The 17012-nt window shown below is 50.1% G+C and overlaps 1 protein-coding gene across 1 annotated transcript in view; it reads right to left on the bottom strand.

Moving 5' to 3' along the window:
* LOC129707120 (otoancorin-like) overlaps window positions 1-17012 on the bottom strand; it is a 36308-nt gene that overhangs the window by 14593 nt on the left and 4703 nt on the right. Inside the window, exons 5-21 of the mRNA XM_055651910.1 lie at window positions 16656-16734; window positions 15763-15894; window positions 14300-14532; window positions 13353-13456; window positions 13142-13239; window positions 12203-12342; window positions 11074-11197; window positions 10139-10354; window positions 8601-8768; window positions 6995-7135; window positions 6415-6470; window positions 5379-5536; window positions 4619-4851; window positions 3550-3740; window positions 2501-2594; window positions 1229-1358; window positions 352-539 (exon numbers count right to left, since the gene is read on the bottom strand). Of these exons, the coding sequence (XP_055507885.1) occupies window positions 352-539; window positions 1229-1358; window positions 2501-2594; window positions 3550-3740; window positions 4619-4851; window positions 5379-5536; window positions 6415-6470; window positions 6995-7135; window positions 8601-8768; window positions 10139-10354; window positions 11074-11197; window positions 12203-12342; window positions 13142-13239; window positions 13353-13456; window positions 14300-14532; window positions 15763-15894; window positions 16656-16734 (2485 nt within the window). The remainder of the gene's footprint in view (window positions 1-351; window positions 540-1228; window positions 1359-2500; window positions 2595-3549; window positions 3741-4618; window positions 4852-5378; window positions 5537-6414; window positions 6471-6994; window positions 7136-8600; window positions 8769-10138; window positions 10355-11073; window positions 11198-12202; window positions 12343-13141; window positions 13240-13352; window positions 13457-14299; window positions 14533-15762; window positions 15895-16655; window positions 16735-17012) is intronic.

The following is a 17012-nucleotide window of genomic DNA, read 5'->3' as shown; positions in this document are numbered from 1 at the left end:
AATCTCTTTTCTACCTGTACCTACTGTAGTTGAGTTTCAGTTGATTTTATTTATATATGGTATTATCCGATCTGTTGGGTTAGCATGCAAAACAAAGCCTTTCTATGTACGTCGGTACACATGACAATAATAAAACAACACCTAAAGATTTGTTGGCAAGTGTTTTTGTTTATACACACACACACGCACACCCCCACACTAAGCAGTGGGTGCCTGGGATGTGCTGTCAGGAGTCGTGGTGGCGGAGGCAGGTACGATAGTGGTGTTTTAGAGACTTTTATACAGGCACATGGGTATGCAGGGAATGGTGGGGTATGGATCACATGCAGTTATGGTTCTGTGCTCACGAACCTCCTTGGCTTTCTCCTTCAGGGCCAGGAGCTGGGCCATGCTGAAACTCGTCAGGGCACCAAGGAGCTCGACACTCCGTACAAACGTCTCCGGGGACAGGCAGCGCAGCTCGCCGGCTGACCAAAGGGAGTTGGCGTCCGCCAGCTTGAGGATGTGCTCGGAGGATGGAGTTCGAGTCCCGCCACAGCCTGGGGAGAGACGGAGAGAGCAACACTTCATCACCGCACCGTGGATGTGGACCCAACACCAGGTTGTACCAGTGTCACAGAGCACGCCTTCACACACCACGGTTCAATCCTGTCTTCGGGTGCTGTCTGTGTGGAGATTGCAGTTCTCCCTGTGACTGCGTGGGTTTCTTCCTACATCCCAAAGAAATGGCTCTCTATAAGTTGCCCCATGAGTGTTGAGAGTGGATGAGAAAGGGGGATAACATAGAACTAGTGTGTGCAGGTAGACACAAACAACTACGGATGCTGCAATCTTGCATAGAACACAAAGTGCTGGAGTAACTCAGCCGGTCAGCCAGCATCTTTGGAGGTTTGGACCTTCTTCAGACCCTGTCTGACCTGCATTGGAAAGGGAAGAAGGGCCCCGACCGAAAACATCGCCTATCCATGTTCTCCAGAAATGCTGCCTGACTCAGTGAGTTACTCCAGCACTTTATATTCTACTTTGGATGGGTGATTGACGGTCTGCGTGAACTGAATGGGCTGAAAGGGTTGTTTCCAGGCTGAATCTTTCAATCGATGAGGGTAAACAAAAAATAGAAATGGCCATTAGTCGCACACAGAAAGCTCTTCTGAAGGGAAGACCTTCAGACAGAGAGTTAGGCTGCTTTCCAACGAGCGTAGTGATGGGGAGAGAAAGAGTGATTCACCTGGAGGCATATTGGAGGGTGTAATGGTCCCAATGGTCCTCTTGAGAGCATGAAACACTGCCGCGAGGAAGTCCTCAGAAACAGCCGTACCTTCCACATCCAATGCTAACTGTAGCAGGATGTCAGGAAACTGTGGAGGATACATAACTCAATGAAGAGGGTTAAACACACCGAGAAGCATTGGCTACTGGGACCATCTTGCAGTCGGCAACACAGTTCTGCCGACATTGTATTTGCAACCAGTGAAGGCTGCAGCAGAGAATGAGGCCATTCGGCCCAGAGTCCAGGATGGCGCTTGTTCAAAGCAGCATTGTCAAGCCCTACACAAGTACAACAGGTAGAGCAAAGAGAAAGGACTGCAATGAAGTAGGTTGGGAGATCAGGATTGCACCCTTAGCTTATGGGAGGGTCTTTCAGTGGTCTGGTAACAGCAGGGAAGAAGCTGTTTGAGTCTGGTGATACGTGCTTTCAAAACTTTAAACATTCGATAGTGTGGGATAGGTCTTTCAGCCCACCGAGTTCGTGGCGACCAGCAATCACCCCGTGCTCTTGCAGTATCCTACACACAAGGTACAAACTCTTTATGCCTTCATTTATCTACCATCCCTCATTGCCCTCAAGATGGCGGTGATGTGCCCCAATCTTCCAACCTACCTCATTGTGGCCCTTGCACTTTTATTTTAAGCTGCGTTTCTCTGTAGCTGTAATACAGGTACTATATTCTGCTATAGTATTGTACTATAGTACTATATGTGCTGTTATATTCTGCTATAGTACTGTACCTGTACTATAGTACTATACGTGCTGTTATATTCTGCTATAGTACTGTACCTGTACTATATGTACTGCTATATTCTACCTGGTATTTTTCTCTTTGCACTACCTATTGTACTTGTGCATTGTTTAATTGAACTCTTATATAGTATGATGGGCAGTGGGCAGGTGCTAGAGACCTGCACGGGAAGGTAGACGCTCCCGCCCCCGTGAGTCTTGGGCAGATGCGGCTCGTCAGCCTGGGAAGGCAGTTCATCTTGGAGAGGGAAAACTCTGATTTAAAACTTCCACTGCCTTGTGGTCATATCCAGTCATTGAAAAGGCTCCAGGAGTAAACCTCAAGAAAATCAACCGAGAGTCATGACCGAGGGGGGCCTACTACAACTACTACTACTACTACTACTACTACAACTACTACATAGTATGATTTGGCTGGAAAGCACGCAAACACAGTTTCCACACTGTATCCTGGTACACGCGACAATAATAAACCAATACCTTCTCAGCGACAGTGGTCAGGTCTTCCCTTGACAAGAGTGTAACCAGTGGCCCCAGATCCTGCATCAGTTCAGGCTGCCAGGCAGTTGGATCCCTGCAACAGAAAAACATTCCAGGAAATGTGGGGATAATTGCCTGGACTCCTAACCAAAGGAATGAAGGAGACACAAGAAACTGTAGTTGCTGGAATCCTGAGCAAAACACAAAGCAGGAAAGCAGGCATCATTTATGGAGGGAGTGGATGGGTGACCTTTCGGGTCGGGACCCTTCTTCAGACAGTGCCTGGGACATTTCCCTGGTCGGCTACATTCTATTGGCTGGGGTTGCTGGGCGGGATTGGGGAATGGCTGGGTGCTGCAGCCTCTGGACACGTCTCTTGGGAATTTGAATTATTCCAAACGGGGTGGTGTGCACGGGGTGGGGTGTCAGTGGGCTTGTGTGTTCATGGCGCCACTGTGCTACCCTCTCAACTCTCACTTGTTCAAACAATCCTTGTCCCAGAGAAAAACACAAAGTGCTGGTGGAACTCAGCGGGTCAAGCAGCATCTGTGGAGGGAATGGACAGGTGATGCTTTGGGGCGGGACACTTCTTCAGACTGAAGGGATATGGGGAAAAACTGTATTGGAATTCCACTCTACATGGGACCGTGGAGTACTAAAAGGGCAGCACAGTGGTGCAGCGGTAGAGTTGCTACTTTACAGCGCCAGAGGCCAGTGCAATCCCGACTACGGGTGCTACCTGCTGTCTGTGAGGAGTTTGTACGCTATCCCTGTGCCTGTGTAAGCTTTCTCCGGGTGCTCCAGTTTCCTCCCACATTCCAAAGACGTACTATTTTGTAGATTAATTGGCTTCTGTAAATTGTCCCTAGTGTGTAAGATAGGACTAGTGTACGGGGTGATAACTGGTCGGCGTGGAATCGGTGCGCCAAAGGGCCTTTCAGAGGCATTTCAAACTGAACCAAACTAAAAAGTAAACAAAACATTCAGTGATAACAGCCCCCAACCCTCACCACACGGACACGTTCCTTGGGACATATCCTACTTCTTACCCGTAATATTCCTGGATCTTGTTCCGAACTTCCCTCTTCTGGGCGGGGCTGAGATTCCGACAAATCCTGAAATGGATGAGTGCTTCGTTCAGGGCCTTGTTGGAGGTGATGGTCCTGATGAAGTCAGGAGACAGATAACAGATAGTTCTGCCCAGGATGTCCACATCATACTCATCCTGGATCGTGTAGTTCTAAAATAAATGTTAAAACACACAATTGCATATCTGAAGGATCCTGGCCTGAAAGGTCAACTGTCCTTTTTCACTAGAGATGCCGCCTAACCCGCCGAGTTATTCCATCACGATGTGTCTAGTTTTGGTAAAAGCCAGCATCTGCAGTTCATTGTTATTATGTTATTGCAACTAAATGCAATCCCTTTAAAACAGACACGCCATGTCTGCCATTGTACTGTGTGCGCTGACCCACTGATATCTCATGTTCAGCTCATGCCTGTATTCCATTTCTGTCCTCCACCTCATTATCTCTGTAATCTTTCCAGCTCTATAACCTCCCTCCAAATACTGTCCTGTCCCCAAATTTTAATCACTCCCCCATTGAATATAGAACAATACAGCATAGGAACAGGCCCTTCGGCCCACAATGTCCATGTCAAACATGATGCCAAGATAAACTAATCTCCTCTGACTGACTTAACTTTAGAGATACAGCATTGAAACATGCCCTTCGGCCCACTGAATCCACACCGACCAGCAATCACCCCGTACACTAGCACTATCCCACACACTAGGGACAATTTACAATTTTACAGCAGCCAATTAACCTACAATCCTCTGTACATCTTTGGAGTGTGAGAGGAAACCGGAGCACCTGGAGAAAACCCATATGGTCACAGGGAGAATGTACAAACTCTGTACAGGCAGCACCCGAGGTCAGGGTCGAACGCGGATCTCTGGCGCTGTAAGGCAGCATCTCTACCACTGCGGTGCCCCTAACGTGATCCAAATCCCTATGCCTAACTAAATGCCTCTGAAAATCACCGACCCACATGTCTTTGGGTCCCATTTGATCCACATACCCCCAAACATTGTCCAAGTGGGCTGGAACTCACCAGGCACCAGAGCACACTCTCCATCACCTCCGCTCTTTTTGCTGGTTGGGGAACGATAGATGACAGCTCAACCCTGCCCAGGGCGATTAACAGAGGTTTGCAGATGCTTCGAGGGGCCATGGCCAGAACACGGGTACTGGACCAGAAAAAAGAAGGATTCAGTCCAAGCGTTTTCTCCGACCTTCCCCCACCCCACCCCATCTTCCCATGTCGCTGACGCACCCGGGTACTTGCTGACATTTCCAACCCGGTAAAAGGTTCTGACTGTCTACCCTATCCATGCTTCTCATAGTTTTATATACTTCTATCAAGTCTCCCCTCAACCTCTGGCGTTCCAGAGAAAACAAACAAGTCTGTCCAACCTCTCCATGTATCCAAAGCTCTCTAATACAAGGGAGCATCCTGTTGATACTGGATATTCTGTCCACCGTATCTTGGGCAGTTCAGTTCTGGAAGCCGTGGGATCTTGCTGGAGGGTGGTCGACGGTATGACAGTTTAAAGGGGCAGTGAGAGTTCATAAGTTCTAGGGGAAAGTGCCATTCCACTGAGTTACTCCACCCTCTGACTAAAGAAATTCCTCCTCATCTCCTTTCTAAAGGTACATCCTCTTAATCTAAGTCCTAGAATCTCCCACTAGTGAAACATCTTCTTCACATCCACTCTACCCAAGCCTTTCACTATTTGGTAAGTTTCAATGTCACCACTCTACCCAAGCCTTTCACTATTTGGTAAGTTTCAATGTCCACCGTCATCTTTCTAAACTCCAGTGAGTAAAGGCCCAGAGGCGCCTCTCACTTACCTGGAGTGGGGAGAGCAGGGAGAGACTGCCCCGGAGTAGGCCATCGAGCTGCCAGAAGGTTGCTGGGTCCAGGGCTCGGAGGTGATCGCAGGTCACACCTCTCACCAGCTGCCCGCACCTGGGCAAGCAGAAGAGAAGTGCAAGAGGGTCAAGCTGGGTCCTCCGGCATGTAGGGACCGTGTGACACGGGGTTTCAGTGGCCGTGGGTGCAGGGTGGGTGACAAGTCCTTGAACTGGATGGGTGGGGTTGGATCTGCACCATCAACGGGACCACCTCTCGCACGGAACAAAGCATCGAAGGTCGCTCAGCTGGAGGGAAGAGAGCAGGAAGGTTTCCTACGCCAACCCTCCATCAAGGGGAGAGAGAGGGAAAGATCGAGGAGGGGGAGGGAGCAGAGAGGGAAGGAGAAGGGAAAAGGCAGAAGGAGAGAGAGTAGGAGAGAGAAAGAGTGATAGACAGAGAGAAGCAGAGAGAGAGGTGGAAAAGAAGAGGGAATAAGAGAGCAACAAAGAGAGAGTGGGAAAGAACAACAGGTGGATACAGGCACAGAGAAAAAGGGAGGGTAAGTGAGGTAAAAGGAGGAAGACTAAGAAAGAGAGATACAGAGGGGAGAGGAACAGACAGGCAGAAAGCAGAGTGAGAAACAAACAAACATAGAGAGAAACAGAAAGGGGGATAAAGGGAGAGATAGAGAGAAAGATAAGAAACACAAAATGCTGGAGTAACTCAGCGGGTCAGGCAGCATCTCTGAAAAAAAAGAATAGGCGACATTTCGGATCAGAACTCTTCTTCTCTCAGAAAAAAGAGATTGCGTGAGGGAGAGAGACAGAGACCAAGCCAGTCACAGAAAGAGGGAGGAACAAAGATGAGAACCCATTAAGTGAAAGGCTGACCACCTCGAATGGTTTTTGAATCGGTTTCTTATGTAAGCCAATGGTCTCGAGACCTGCCAGGTGGAAGATGAAGGGGAACATATTTCACCGCGTGTTGCTTACCCGAGGATCTCTTGCACAGGCATCGTGTCAGACATTAGGTGGTAAAGGAACAACGCCTGTGGGTGAGAAGGAGAGGGTGCTGAGCAAGAGAGCAAATTGGCAGCCAACACTGCCCTGAGACTCAGTGACTGGGGCAATCCAGCGCAGCAGCAGAGAAACTGGAGGGCATAGCTTTACAGTGAGATGGGAAAGTTTAAAGGAGATGTGCAGATCTATTTTTATTTACACCAAGATTGGCACAGTTTGATTAGAGGGCCTTGCATTACGATGATTGGTGATTGGCTAGATGACGTAGCTTTAAGGTGAGAGGGGCAAAGATGTACAGAGCTTTTTGTCGCACAGAGAGTGCTGGGTGCCTAGAAAATGTTGCCGGGGTGGTGGTGGAAGTAGATACGATAGTGGCATTGAAAAGGTATTGAGTCAGATAAGCACTATTTTTATAACTAATAAAGCAAAGTTTTAAACAAATGGCTCTGTACATTTTGTTTTGAAACAAGTGGTTGGATCTGTTTTGGCAGGTTTGTGCAGGAGTGAATAACCATTCCGGATGGTACTCAGGCACGGCAAGTAGACAGCCCACCTGACTTTTCCTCAGCTCCTTCTGGTTTAGGTGGCTGACATTGTAGCTCGTCATATGAAGCAGGTTGTACAGGGGCAGCTCTTTTAAGAAGGAACTGTTCAACAGGTCCAGCACAGAGGACACATTCCAGGAAGCGGCAATCTGAAAAGAGAATAAATGTTCACAGCCGTGGTCCAAGGACACAAGATGACCAAGATCAATCTGTACACCAATGCTCCAAGGCTCATGCCATTAACCGTAAACTTTCCAATTACAATCGACCTCCCAAAGAGAAACACCTCACAGTTGCTTGGATTAAACTCCATCTGCCATTTCTCTGCCCATGTCCGGAACTGATATCTGCTACATCCTTAGACAGCCTGCATCATTCCACCAAATTTTGTGTCATCTGCAATCTTGTAGCCAATCCATCTACATTTATACCCAAGTAATTTATATATATTATAATCAGAGGTCTCACCACTGACCTGTGCTGAATTCTTGGTTGATTGATTGAAAGAAGCAGCATGGAAACAAGCCCTTGGGCCCACAGGTAGACAAATAACTAGACAGAAAATGCTGGAGAAACTCAAGATAGCCCTTGCTTTCTCCCTCCTTCCCCTCTCCCTTCCCAGTTCTCCCACGTCCTACTGTCTCCGCCTACTTCCATTCTCTTTCCCGCTCCCCCCCCCCCCAAACCCGACATCAGTCTGAAGAAGTGTCTCAACCCGGAACGTCGCCAATTCCTTCTCTCTATAGATGCTGCCTCACCTTTGATTTTTACAGCATCTGCAGTTCTTTCTTAAACCTAGGGCCCACAGACTCCACTCCAACAATTGATCACTCGTTCACACTAATTCTGTGTTATCCCACTTTCTCATCCACTACCTACACACTAGGGGCAATTTACAGGTGCCAATTAACCCACAAACCAGCACGTCTTTGGGGTAGAGTCATAGTGTGATACAGTGTGGAAATAGGCCCTGCAGCCCAACTTGCCCACACTGGCCAACATGCCTGGATGTGGAAGGAAACTAGAGCACCCGGAAGAAACCCTCACAAGGAGAACATACAATCTCCACACAGACAGCACTCCAGGTCAGGATTGATCAGGGTCTCTAGCGCTGGGATGTAGTTGCTCTGCCAACTGTGCCCTTCAATTTTACTCAGGCTTCTTGCCAATTAATTTTCTCTCCCCATCCCCTCTTTTCACACCATCCTCTCTCAATTCCCCCCATTCTCTACCCTGCCCACTTTTTTTGCTCTCTCCTATTCCCCCTGCCTCTCCCCACCGCCCCACCGCCCCTCCGCACTCTTTCATCACACATCTCCTTCCCATTTCCCTCTCTCCATTCTCTTATTCTCCACTCCCACTTTCTCACCATTCCAACCCTCCACATCCTTCCCCTCCCACACTCCCTCCCATTGCCCCCCCCCCCCCCATTCTCTCCCCACTCGTACCACATTATTTTTCTTCTTCTGCTACTCCCGCGGTCCATATCCAGCTCTTGCTCTCCCACCCCACCCTTGCTCTAACCCAACCCCGCCTCCCCTCTCCCAATCCCCCTCCCCAGCCCTCCCTGCCCATCCCTCCCTCACTGGCGTACAGAGGGTGGGGGCCGGTTACCTGGGTGACCACGGCCAGTCGCTGTCCGGGGGAGAGACTGGCCCCGTGCTGGGACAGGGACCGTTGGAGAGCCTGCGCTAGATCCTGGGGGCTGGTGTTGTACAAAGTGTCCGCACTGACCCCCGGCACCAGGACTCCCAGCCGACTGAGGTCAAACAGCGACAGTTGCTGCAGGAGGGAACCACAAGTCGTTAAAACCAGCCCGGGCCTGGACAAACATCACACCGCATTCCTACAGGAGGCCATTCAGCCCACGGAATCTATGTTGACTCGTGGTGGAACAATTTAAGGAAACCAGATGCACCTGGAGAAAACCCATGCAGTCACAGGGAGAACATGCAAACTCTACAAAGGCAGCACCTCAGGTCAGGATCAAACCTGGGTCCCTGGCGCTGCAAGGCAGAAGCTCTACCAGCTGTGCCACTGGGCTGTTCAATCTGGTCAGGTGATCGGTGGTCTCTCTAAAGGATTTACTCTACAGCGCCTGTGCCCCCCCCCCCCCCCGGTTCCCCCATTGAGTCACAGCAATGGCCTTTTGGCCCATCACGTCTATGCTAACATGCCAATCTACACTCATTCCATTTGCCAGCATTAGTACCACTTCTGTGTAAGTGTGCATCTAAATGACTCTGAAATGCAGTCACTGCATCTGATTTCTCCACCTCCTTTGCCAGTGAGTTCCAAATATCAACCACCCTCCATTTGAATATTCCAGATCTTTTTTAAACTCCATCGTCTGTCCCTAAAACCGTGCCCTCGTTTTTGATACCCTGCCATGGGAAGAGAGATTTGGACTATCTACGCTATCTATGCCTCTCATCATTTTATGCCTTCTATTAGGTCACTCTATCATGGTTTAGAGGATGATGGGCCAAATGGGACTAGTGACAATTTGGGCCAAAAGTGCCTGTTTCCGTGCTCTATGGCTCCATGATTCTACGACTCATCTTCCTTCACTCCAGGAAAGACCTGACTTGGCCACCACAGCCGTCTGTGGCAATAAATTCCACAGATTCACCACCGACTGACTAGAGAAATTCCTCCTCATCTCCTTTCTAAAGGTACATCCTTTTATTCTGAGGCTACAGCCTCTGGTCCTAGACTCTCCCGCAAGTGCGACCTCGCACCACCCGGCGTGGCTTTAATGGCCGTGGGACAATCGCCATCGCCAGCCGGGGGCTTTGACTTTGACATCGGGGGGGGGGAGAGTGCAGTGGAGAGATAAGTTTATTAGGCCTTCCATCACAGCGATGTGATGGATGTTTATGTAAATTATGTTGTGTCTTGGGTCTATGTGTTTGTAATGTATGGCTGCAGAAATGGCATTTCGTTTGGACCTCAAGGGGTCCAAATGACAATTAAATGTATCTTGTATCTTGTAAGTGGAAATATCCTCTCCACATCCAGGCCTTTCATTATTCGGTAAGTTTCAATGAGGTCCCCCTCATCTTTCTAAACTCCCCATCACAGCCCCGCCCTCCCTGCCGAGGGGTGACCAGAGCTGTGCACGGCCCTGAGCACGTGCCATGACCCCTCACCTTGTTGCCCCCCATGAACTTGTCGGCCAGGATGAGTGTCTGGCCGGGAGTCCAGCCGCGGACGGTGCCGAGGACGGTTGCGGCGCTCCGCACCGACTCCGTGGACAGCGAGTCCAGCTGGGGGAACGACAGGCAGGCGATGGCATCCGAGATGGAGTCCAAAGTCTCGTTCAGCCGCTGGCTGCTCAGTACCAGCCCCAGCAACTGCGCCTTCAGCTGCAAGAGAGTGAGGGACCGTGTTCAAGTCAGTGTCAAAGGGCAGAGGGCGAACGTCCGCCCTGGCTTCAGAGCGGACCCACGTCCTCGTGTTCAAATCCCCAACCCCTCCCCACATCCTCACCAGCAGTGGTCCGGGTCCCCCAATAAACCATAGCCACTGCAAGCCCAAGCCAGGCTGGGCAGGGTCTGTGGAGAGGGGACCGGTCAACGCTTCACTGGAACCTGATCTTCATTTTGTTTTTTAAAGATGGACCACCAAGTCCATACCAACCATCCATCAACCGTTCACATTAGTTCTATGTTATCCCACTTTCTCATCCGTTCCCTACACACTAGGGGTGATTTACAGAGGACAATCAACCTACAAACCTGCACATCTTTGGGATGTGGGAGGAAACTGGAGCACCCGGAGAAAACCCACATTGTCACAGGGGGGACGTGCAAACTCCACACATAAAGGGGCAATGAGGCAGTGGCTCTACCAGCTTCGCCACTGTGCCGTCTATTTTGAAATTTTGAAAATCCTTAGTCAGAACCAAAGATTATAAAGGAGCTCTATAATCTTTGGTCAGAACCTGAAACATTAACTCTGTTTCTTTTTCCATGAAAGCTGCCTGACTTGTTGATATTTTGTAACATTCTCTGAGTTAATGTGTCCTCCAGTTACAGGCTCAGAGTGTCTGAAGGTGGGGAGAGAGTCTGGATTCCGTAACTACCTTCTTCACGTCGGCCTGGAAACCCTTGAGACGGCTGCACTTGATCATCTGGTGGAGGAGACTGCGAGCTTCCCCTGTGTCCAACTCTTGCACATTGTCGAAGAAACAGACCAGGAGACCGAGTCTGCAAGGGGGAGGGGAAACAGATGGCGAGATTGAGGGAACAACACGGAGCCAGCTTCTACCATCCTCCAGAGTGTGTGATATCATATGACCAAGGAAAATACAAAATGCTGCAGGAACTCAGCTGGTCAGGCCGCATCTGTGGAAGGAACGGACGTGCAACATTTTGGGTTGGGACCCTTCTTCAGACTGATGGAAGCAGATACGATAGTGGTTTTCAAGAGGCTTTTGGGTGAACACATAGATATTCAAGGAGGGAGAAGAATCACATGCAGGCAGAGGAGACTTGTACTGTGTTGTTCTATGTTCTAAATCTCTGCCGTTTAAAGTCATTAGGAAATGGGCAATTCGGTCAATTGTGCCTGTACCGAACCTTTGAAAGAAGCAATCATAATCTCACTCTAGCCCTTGCCGCTCACACAGGGAGGGTTCCTATTGAACCCGTGACTCTCTCCGTGTTACACATAATAACATCTCAGTTATATCTCCTGAGAGATGCAAAACTGCTTGCATTTATATAGACGGGTGATTGATGGTCAGCATGGACTCAGTGGGCTGAAGGGCCTTTAGACTTTAGAGATACAGCGTGGTAGCTGTCACTTTGGCCCTGCCAAGTCCGCACTGAACAGCGATCACTAGCACTACCCTACACACTAGGGACAATTTACACAAGCCAATTAACTTACAAACCTGTACGTCTTTGGAATGTGGGAGGAAACTGGAACACCCAGAGAAAACCCATGCGGTCACAGGAAGAATGTGCAAAATTCATACAGAGAGCACGTGTAGTCAGGATTGGACCCGGGTCTCTGGTGCAGTAAGGTGGCAACTCTACCACTGTGTCTCTGTGCTGCCTGTGTCCATTTCGTGTCTTTCAATCAATTGATATATGTATTCAAGGTGCCGGACTGTTTAAATGCCAGTGAGTTGCCAGCGGCGCCGCCGAGTGCAGGAGAGGTGGGTGGGTGTGGAGAGGGCCAGGTCCCGGCGGTGAGCTGCAGTTCACCTGTAGACGGTCGAGGTGTTGGCCATATCAAAGCCGCTGGCATTGATTCTCTCCTGGAAGGCTCTGGCAGTGGTCGGGGTGATGTCGTACACTGAGTCCAGCTGCTTGGTGGCGTTGTCGTAATTGATGAAGTGTCGAATCTGGGTTTGGAAACGACATGTAAGCTTAACAGGGGGAGGGGGAAGGGAGTGGGGATTGGACCGTTACAATGGCCTGGGCACAACTACCAAATGTATCCCCATCTCCAGAGTCACCTCCAATCCCAGCACCGTGTCATCCAAGAGAAGGTCCCAGCCAATGGCTCAACCATTTGGAATTTCTTCCACTCACACATTGGCTACCCTGCGGGATACATTGGGCCTTCATGGCTCCCATTAGGGTGGAGGAAGATCAGGTCATAAGAGATTGGGACAGAATTACGCCATTCTGCTCATTGAGTCTGCTCCACCATTCAAACATGCTGATCTATCTTTCCTCACCCCATTCTCCTGCCTTCTCCCCTTAACCTTTGACACCCTTGCTGATAAAGAACCTATCAATCTCCACTTTAAAAATACCCAATTACCTCACGTATGTGGCAATGAATCTCACAGTCTGACTAAAGAAATTCAATGGTTCAATGATGCTTTTACTATCACATGTGCACAGTACAAACACACAGTAAAATTATTTTCTACAAACAGTCCAGTAGAGTATTCTCATGCTGAAGCACATTCCCAATTAGTAAATTGTATAGAAATAGTCTACTGATCCTGTGTGCATTTTCAAAGTCCAGTCCGTGCTCTAGTTGTTTCTCATCTCCATTCTAAAGAGTATGTCCTTTTATTCTGAGGTTGTGCACTCTGATCCTGGAGCCTCCCACCAGTGGATACATCCTCTCTATCTGGACCAACCACATTGGAAGGGGGATAGCGTGCGCAGCAGACTCCCTTGACTCACCTCATTGAGGCTGATCTTCTGGATCTCCTCAGGAGGGAGGTGGACCACGAATCTCCCCAGAAACCACAGGTTCTCCGCCACAATCCACGGCGCTCCTGCTTTGGGGAAAACTGGACAGTGATGAAGGTGTTGCCGGACCTCCACCTAATGATGGTGGTCTGAGGGAGTGGGCATGGCAGGAGTGGGGAGTGGACATCTTGGCTCCACTTACCGGGCTGCCTGTTGGGTCTCTGAAGGATCTGTCGGATCCACTCATAGATGGCCCTTTGGCTGCGAGCAGTCATATCATCGTACAGTTCCTTAAACACCGCCGTGCTGAAAGAGTCGAGAGATCATCAAGTCAAGGGAGTCAAGTTTAGTTTGGACAGACACACAGTGCTGGAGTAATTCAGCGGGTCAGGCAGCATCTCTGGAGAAAAGAAATAGGTGACGTTTTGGGTCGAGACCCTTGGTTTACTTTATTATTGTCATGTATATCAAGATACAGTAAACAGCTTTTGTTTGCCTGCTACCCGGTCAAGAGAAAGACTTTCAGAAGAAAAAGACAAGGCCAGTTTATTGTCATGTGTACAAGTACAGTGAGGTACAGGTACAATGAAAATCTAGCATGCAGCAGCATCACAGGCACAGACTGATAACACACAAAAACATAAATTACACACAAATCCTTCAAGACATTGAAAAGAATAAGACATTAATGCAAAGCCTAGGGATGCAGCGGGTAGAGACGCTGCCTCACAGCACCAGAGAACTGAGGGTGATTTTGACCTCGGGTGTTGTCTCTGTGGAGTTTGCACGTTCTCCTTGTGACCATGTAAGTTTCCTCCGGATGCTCCAGTTTCCTCCCACATCCTAAAAACATGCAGGTTTGTTGGTAAATTGGCCTCTGTAAAATGCCCCTAGTGTGTATGGAGTGGATGATTAAATGGGACAACATTGAACTAGTGTGAAAGGGTGATCGATGGTCAGCTTGGACTCAGTGGCTGAAGAGCCATGATTACAAGGTATTAACCAGCAGAGAAAGACACACACAGTGCTGGAGTAACTCAGCGGGTCAGGCAGCATCTCTGGAGGAAAAGGATGGGTGATGTTTCGAGTCAGAACCCTTCTTCTTCTCAACTTGGAGAAACGTGGATAGTTTTCTGTGGGCAGACTCACATGTTCCTGAAGATCTCCTCAGGAAGGTCCAGAGGCAGGTGGGCAATCATCTCTGGCCGCAGGTAGGCGGCTGATGACAGTCTCAGGGCCTTGGTGAGGAGTTCCAGGCACGGGGACGTGGCAACCCGGGGCAAGCATTTCTCCCAGGCCGTGACGAACAGGCTGCGGTGCCCGCCCGGAGTCCGCAGGATCAAATCCCGGACATCCCTGAACCGCACAGTGGTGAATGGCAGCTGTGCAAACAGGACAAGGAGGGAGGGAATTAGGAAAGGGAGGGTAAAAGGGAAAGGGCGGGGAGGAAAGAGTGAAAGGCAAAGGGCGGAAGGGAAAGAGGGAGAGGGCGAGTGGGGGAGAGGGCAAGAGGGCGAGGGAGAGAGGGAGAGGGAGAGGGAGAGAGGGAAAGAGAAAAGGAAAACATTTTAAAGAGAAACAGAAAGAGAGAAAAGTAGAATGAGAAATAGAGAAAGAGAAATTGGAAAGAGAGATGTAGATGTAGGAAGGGAGTAAAGAAATGGAGAGAAAGATGATAAAATTAAGAGAAAAAGAGATGGAAAGCAAAAGAGAGAAAAGCAGAGAGATAAAGTGGGAATAGATCGCAGAGAGGCAGGGGAACAGAGTCATTGTGTGAGAGCAGCAGCAGCCCTGCGACACCAGGAATGGGGAGGGAGAGCAGTCACACTGTGAGACCCTCTCCCTCCCACAGGGACAGCAAAAGGCAATCGGCCCTTTAAACACTATTTACCAACAATATTATCCCAGTCCTTGGCAGTCCCAGACCCCATCCATCTCCCTCCATACTCTCCACTCCTCCATTCTCCTCACCCTCGCCAAATTAACCTCCCCAAGGTCACTTTCCCCATCCTTCCCCTCCCCACCTTTCCTCTTCCCCAAACTTTTCCCAATCTCCCTCCCTCCTTCCCCACCTTCCTACCCTTCATCCTCCCATAAAGTGGATGTGGAAAGGATGTTTCCACTGGTGGGAGAGTCTAGGACCAGAGGTCATAGCCTTAGAATTAAAGCGAGCTCTTTTAGAAAGGAGGTGAGCAGCAATTTCTTTAGTCAGAGGGTAGTTAATCTGTGAAACACATTGCCGCGGAGGGCTGTGGGGGGCCAAGTCAGTGGATATTTTAAAGGCAGAGATAGACAAATTCTTGATTAGAACGGGTGTCAAGGGTTATGGGGAGAAGGCAGGAAAATGTGAATAGGAGGTAGAGATCAGTCATGATTGAATGGTGGAGTGGACTCGATGGGCCGAATGGTCTAATTCTACTCCTATAACGTGTGAACTCCCTCATCCCTATTCAAGCTCCTCCACCTTCACCCCATATCCCTCCACTCCTTCAACCTTCCCCACCCCCTCCATCCATGCCTGTTCTCCCTATATCCTCCCTATACCCTCCCCCACTCTCTTTCCCCATCCACCGTCGCTCCTCCCATCCCCATGCTCTCGGCCCCGCACCGACCTGGCCGCCGCTGCCGCCGCCGTACAGCAGGTTGACGCCGAGCAGGAAGGAGCGGGTGTCCAGGTGCCGCAGGTGGGCGGCCAGTTGCCGGGGTCGGCGCCCGATGCCCGCGAAGTAGTCGGTGTAGGACGCCTGTGTGGGAGTAGGACGGAGTGGGGAACATGGTCATCGTCCCGGTCCCGCTGCTCGGCCCCGTTACCCGGGAAACGCGGCGAAGCCCACAGGGATAGACCACGCCCCCATTGCACCTGACCCCGCCCCTAGGTCGAGGCCACACCCCATCTTGCGTGACCCCGCCCCCACATATAGGGCACGCCTTTCACAAAGCCAGACTCCACCCACAAACTGACCGCGCCTCCATACTGACCAGTTCCGCCCACTCGAGGAGGCCCCACCCCCAGAGTTAAGCATCTCCCATACCTCCCAAGCCTCCACCCCTACACTTCAGTCCCCACCCATCTCACCTTCATCAGAACACACTGCCCAAGTGTGGTCACTTCCAACATTCTCCTTCAGGAGATCGTCCCCCGCCCACACAAGCCACCCCCTCCATGGTACGGACTCCATCCTGTAGCCCAGGTGGCGCCTCTATCCCGCCTTCCCCACTGTCCTTGCCCTGGGCTTTGGCCACAGCCTCAAACCAAAGGCTTTCCATCAACCTCTACAGAATGCCCCTCCCTATTGGGTCCATTTGGCTACATCACAGCAAATGGTACCATGAAAGGAATTCCCAGTAGGGTATCCGGGATTCACTCCCAGTCCTTCCTGACCAACCCCAATCCCAATCTCCACCCGAGACAATGGAAACATTTCCTTGCAGCCCTCCTCCCCCCGTAATCCGTCATGGCCGATCCAAGGCACCCACACGCAGCAAGAGTCCAGTTGTCCCAAACCTGGAGGCTGTGCAGGCTCGAGCCCCTGGAATGAAGGTATCTCAGCATGGCCGCCTGATGGTCTTCAATAGGGTGTTTCCTAGAACCCAGAGAACACATGTGTGATTCAGGAAGGCCACAGTTTGGAAATGGTGACCTCAATTCAATTTCCATTCTCCCAAAAGTTTCAGTTTATCAGTTAATGCTATCAATCAGGTCAAACTCAAGTACAATCGGTAGAGTAAAGGGGAAGATACAGAGTGCAGAATATAGTTCTCAGCATTGTAACGCATCAGTTCCAGAGACCAAAGTCCAATGTTCACAATGGAGTAGGAGTGAATCGGACAGTACCCTAGCTTAGGGAAGGACCGTTCAGAA

Source organism: Leucoraja erinacea, chromosome 20 (genome assembly GCF_028641065.1).
Source record: "Leucoraja erinacea ecotype New England chromosome 20, Leri_hhj_1, whole genome shotgun sequence".
NCBI classification, from domain to species: domain Eukaryota; kingdom Metazoa; phylum Chordata; class Chondrichthyes; order Rajiformes; family Rajidae; genus Leucoraja; species Leucoraja erinaceus.
Note: the sequence above shows the minus strand (reverse complement) of the source record. Positions and strands in the feature narration are given on the sequence as shown.